Below are 5,647 nucleotides of genomic sequence, written 5' to 3' on the forward strand. Positions count from 1 at the left end.
CGGCGCGGGGCGCACCCCGGGGCACTTGGCCGCCTGGCACGGCCGCGCGCGAGCCTGGGCCGCAGGCACGGACCTTCCGGCCCGGCTGCGGGGAGGGCGCCGACGGGCGGGCCCCTCGGACAGATGGGGCGAGACCGGAGGGCGGGAGGGCGACTGGGCGGGGGAGGGGGCAGCCTTGACTGCGTCTCTTGGAGGCCGGAGAGGACGCCTGGGGGACATTCGGACCTTCTTCTGGTGACCGGCAGCCACGAACGCGCATTGAGCACCAGGCATGTGCTTGAGTCCAACGGGTCCCTAGGCAGCGGGGAGCGGGGCGGCGGCTGCGTAGTCCCGGATGTTAGCAAGGCAGGTTAGGAGAACGGGTGGATGTCTTCGAGTAGAGTCCCTCCAGGAGGCAGCGGTGCTGGCTCATCTTTACCAAACGTAAGCAGCACTGAGAAAGAGGCTGCTAGGTGGGGTGGGGTGGGGGCAGATGGGGGGGCAGACAAAAGCTGTGGGGCCCCAGCCCCTTACCTGCCTGGGCCAGGGCCTGTCCCTGTCCTGTCTTTCCCTCCTCTTCCAGGTCATGGAGGTGCTGCTTGCCCACGGGGCAGACCCCAGCCTCAACGACAGGCACAGCTGCTCTGCGCTCCACAGGGCTGCTGCCGGTGGTCACCTGCCCGCCGCCCGGCTGCTAGCGGCCTGGGGAGCCCAGGTGGACGCTCCAGACTCACTGGGCCTCACACCCCTGCACCATGCTGCTCGTGGAGGCCATGCAGGGGTGGCCGGCCACCTCCTAGACAGGGGAGTGCAGGTCAACGCTGCAGGATGGCCCCACAAGATCCCCCCTCACCTTGCGACGGAGCCCGGCCACGGCCCCACCGCAGAGCTTCTGCTGAGCCAAGGAGCTAGCCCCACCTTGAGGACACAAAAGGGTGAGGTGGTCCACGACCTGGTGTCCAAGGGGGCCTGCCCAGCTTTTACAGAGAGTAGAACTGGGGGCACATAGCCCCAGAGGCCCTGAGCTGGGCAGAAGGCTCCATGCTACCACAGCCTTCAGTGTGCCAGGCTCCTCTCTTCTGGGCCCAGACTGCCTTCGTGGGCAGAGGGCAGGCCAGCCGAGAGGTTCCTGGAAGGGGGGGGGGGAGTGGCTTGAGCCTGAGCGACAGGCCTGGGACTGCCCCACTGCCCCCTGGGGGCGCATCACCCCTGCAGCACTCTTCAGCAGAGCGACTGAGTTGTGGCGACAGATCCGACTGAACTCTGACAGTGTCCCCTGTGCCCATCATGGGGTTGTCACTCTCAGCTGCTGTCTCTGTACACGGGGAAGTTCTTCCTGTGTTTTGTTAGATCCGGTATTTGTGTGCTGGCATCCATTTATTACAGGGCCAAACTAACAGACACAGTGTCTCCATCTCCGCTGTGGTGGAGCCTGCACTCAGAACTGCTGTCTTCTCTCTCCACCCCAGTGACCCTCTCCCTGTCCTAAAGTCTATAGGGTCAGCTAGCAGCCAGCCAGGGACAGGCCAGATGCACCAAGGGCCACTGGGGTTATTCAGCCAGTCCGTTCTAAACGGTCCCCCTCGCCCTGCCTTGCCTTTCTTGTGGGAGCCCCAATAAAGGCTGTGGCCCAAGCCTTCCTCTTGCTCTTGCCTTTGCCTCCAGCGGACACTGGAGCCTCTCCTTGTGGCCCTGTAGGGCCTGGCAAGCCCTCTTCTTTCAGGAAACACAGGTGATAAGAAATGTATTTCCTTTTTTTAAATGTTTATTTATTTTTGGGAGACAAAGTACAAGCAGAGGAGGGGCAGAGAGAGAGGGAGACACAGAATCCAAAACAGGTTCCAGGCTCTGAGCGGTCAGCACAGAGCCTGATGTGGGGCTCGAACCCACGAAGTGCGGGATCATGACCTGGGCCGAAATCAGACGCTCAACTGACTGAGCCCCCCCAGGCACCCCAAGAAATGCATTTTCTGTGGCATCAGCTGCTCCCTGTCATCTCACCCATCTCCATAAACTAAAACTCCTGTGGTACAAGAGAAACAGAGGAGCGCTGGCCTCTGTACCCTCATAGAAAAATCACCACCAGTAATTCGATTTAAAACTATAGGTTTTCTGAGAGAACAGCTTTATGGGAACGATTTCATTTTTCAAAAGTGAGAGTTGTGCCAAATTAGTGCCCCTGCCATGAAAGTGTTTGGACTTATATCCAGGGCAACAGGAAGCCTTGAGGGAGTTTGTGTGAAGATGATGTGGTCTGATCGGCTCAGGAGCCTGCCCTGTAGAGTGGACTGTATCTGGGGAAGGAAGACACAGGGAAACCAGTGAGATGGTGGCAGCTTAGCGGGGGCGGGTGGCTGGGGGGAGGGGAATGAGCCGCAGAATCGGGCTGCTTCTGTGGGCAGAGGGAAATAACTCCTAGTGAGACCTAGGCCTGGGGTGCAGAGGTGGCTGGTAGACTTTTTATCACGTGAGGAGAGCAGACACACAGGGGATGGGAAGGGGGAAGAGGCGGGGACTGCAGTGCCGTCTTTGGGATCCAGAGCGAAGACCGTTTCCTAAGGCCGTGGCGCTACACCCGGCCGCCGGCACAGCTCCACCTTCAGAGCACACTCAGCATTCAACCGCCTCTACCCTCCTCCACCGTGTCTTCGAGGGTCAGGCCGCCATCAGCCTCGCCTGAAAGGTAACATTGCCACAGCCAGGCCAGCTAGGAGCCTAACCGGCCTCCTTGCTCGAGCCCTGGTCTCCCTGCAGCTGTAAGATTAATAAATTGGATGATGCCCGCAATGACTCCCCGTTTGCTGAGAGTGAAAACCAAATGTGGCATATTGCTTTGTGCGGATGCCCCCGTAACCTCACCCAGCTCACACGCTCTCTCTGCAATGTGATTTCCGTTTCTCCTGTGAAAACCTCACTAAAATGTAGCTGGGAGGTTCTGCAGGGGGCGCTCTCTGGCCCTACTACTCATCAACCGCCGACCCAACAAGTCTGGGACTACTTCACACCCCCGAAGAGAAGCCATTGCACTTCAAACTCTGTTTACCCCAGTGGACTCTTGGTTTGCAACAGCTCCTCCCAACCTCTAGCTTCCCTCTAGAAACCAGCCGCATGTGGTTGTTGCCTCGGATTTTACAGTAGTTTGCTTTTCCTGGATTGTAATTTTCTTTTATTCTCAAATAAGCCCATTTTTTTTTTTGGCTGGTGAAATAACTGGCAATTTCATTTTAAATGTTAATACTACCATCCAGAGCCAGAGTCCGTCTCTGCCCCTGGACGTTGAATGAACTTTTGTGACTATTCAGGCTGCCAGAGTACTGCTGAAATGATGCTATGTGGCCCTCCAGGGTGAGCCAAGGTGATAAGGCATCCGCCCCACCTTGCCCTTCAGCCACCTTGCAGGGAATGATGGTCCTGAAGTCACCATGCTGTGAAGAATCCCAAATGCAGCATGGTAGCCAGAACATCGAAGTCCTTACATGACCAAGGTCCTACACATCCTCATCAACCTCCATCTCCAGCCTCTGACTTGCTCACTGAGATTCAGGGATCCCTGGGACTTTCAATTGCCCCACTCCCAACACATTGGTAGTTTTGCTGTTTTTGTTTAATTTTAATTTAATCTCTACATCCAATGTGGGGCCCAAACTCCTGCCCCTGAGATCAAGAGTCACATGTTCTACCAACATGCCAGGCGCTCCATGTTTGCTGTTGTTGACCACACCAGGTGCTCCCCTGCCTGGCATACTCTTTCCACAGGTATCCGTCTAGCTCACGCAGTCACTTCTTCACGTGACACTATGCTCTCACTGCACCCTTAGACACTATTTAAAAGTGCACTTCCCCAAAGGGAAAGCTCTTCTTTAAGTAGAGTGCCAATAACTATAGGGAGAGCAATGGGTTCAGGAAAATCAATGATGAATGCTCCAGCGAATGAATGCACATTAAAAAACCTTTTAAAAAATGTTTATTTATTTTGAGAGTGCGTGCAAGCAGGGAAAGGGCAGAGAGAAAGTGAGACACAGAATCCGAAGCAGGCTCCAGGATCTGAGCTGTCAGCAGAGCCCAACTCGAACTCACAAACCGCAAGATCATGACCTGAGCTGAAGTCGGCTGCTTAATTTCCTGAGTCACCCAGACACCGCTAGGAAGAATAAAATGGAAAAAAAGAAAAAAAACAACTGTGGGGCATCTGGGTGGCTCAGTCTGTTAACCAGCCGACTTTGGCTCAGGTCATGATCTCACGGTTCACGGATTTGAGCCTGGCTTCAGAGATTGGAGCCTGCTTTGGGTTCTGTGTTGGCCTCTCTTTCTGCCCTTCTGGTTGCTCTCTCTCTCTCTCTCCCAAAAATAAACATTAAAACAATTTAGGGGCGCCTGTGTGGCTCAGTCGGTTGAGAGTTCAACTTTGGCTCAGGTCATGATCTCAGGGTCTGTGGGTTTGAGCCCCGCATCAGGCTGTGCTGACAGCTCAGAGCCTGGAGCCTGCTTCAGATTCTGTGTCTCCCCCTCTCTCTGCTCCTCCCTCACTCATGCTCTATCTTTCATAAATAAACTTAAAAAAATTAAAACTATAAACAGTTGGTATTACGGGGTAAAGTGCATTGGGGAGCTCGGGGAAGTAGTCTTGCACTTTTCTGTCATTTCAAAAATTACAAAGAAAAGGGAGGGGGCACCTGAGTGTCTCAGTTGGCTAAGCATCCGACATACGTTCAGGTCACGATCTGGCTGCTGGTAGGGTTAGAGCCCTAGTCAGGTTCTGTGCTGACAGCTCTAAGCCTGGAGTCTGCCTGGGATTGTGTCTCCCTCTGCCCCTCCCTTGCTCTCTCTTTAAAAAAATTTTTTAACTGTCTTTATTTGAGAGCGAGCGAGCGAGCGAGCAAGAGCAGGGGAAGGTCAGAGAGAGAGAGGGAGACACAGAATCTGAAGACAGGCTGTGCCGACAGCCCAGAGCCTGATGCGGGGCTCGAACCCAAGAACCTTGAGACCATGACCTGAGCCGGTCGGACGCCCAAACGACTGAGCCACCCAGGCGCCCCCCGCTAAATAACAAACATTAAATTTTTTTAAGTTACAAAGAAACTGCCCACTCCCATTCTGTCCCCTACTTCGTTATTTTTCAAAGTAATGGTAACATAGTGGGATAGGGGTAAAATACATATAAAATTTACCGTTTTATCGTTCCAATTTTAGTATATGTACTGCTGAAGCCAGCCCCCATTTAGACCGTTTTAAAGTGTACAACTCATTAGTGTTTAGCATCTTTACAACATTACGCAACCGTCACCACTACCCAGGGGCGGAACATATCATCACCCCAAAAGGAAACCGCGCCCACTGGCGGCCACGCCCCATCTACCTCGCCCCCCGCCTTTCCGCTCATCCTGGGCATTTCCTACGAGTGGAACCGTCAACGTTTACTTTCTCCACCGCACCTTCCGCGAGCGCCGCGCCGCGCTGTACACACGGGGAGCCCCACCCCGTCGACTTGCACCCGTTGGGTGCTCCGCCGCAGCCGTCCGAGCCCCCGGCGTCCCGAACCCGCCACACACGGAAACGCGCGCAAGCCTCGGGCTGCGGCAGGGCTGCGGAAGCACTCGCGGTGCCCCGGAAGTCGCCGCCGGGCTGCCGACCCGCCGACCCGGAAGCGCTCGGCCGCCTTCGCTTCCGC

The 5,647-nt window shown here is 55.3% G+C and overlaps 1 protein-coding gene across 1 annotated transcript in view; it reads left to right on the forward strand.

The window, feature by feature from the left end:
• Positions 1–764, forward strand: part of ANKRD65 (ankyrin repeat domain 65) — a 1,689-nt gene extending 925 nt beyond the window's left edge. The window contains 1 exon segment of the mRNA XM_029948663.1: positions 563–764. Coding sequence (XP_029804523.1) covers positions 563–677 — 115 coding nt within the window. The 3' untranslated portion in view covers positions 678–764.
• Positions 765–5,647: the final 4,883 nt, after the last annotated feature.

The sequence above is a fragment of the Suricata suricatta genome, chromosome 8 (genome assembly GCF_006229205.1).
Source record: "Suricata suricatta isolate VVHF042 chromosome 8, meerkat_22Aug2017_6uvM2_HiC, whole genome shotgun sequence".
Classification (NCBI taxonomy): Eukaryota; Metazoa; Chordata; class Mammalia; order Carnivora; family Herpestidae; genus Suricata; species Suricata suricatta.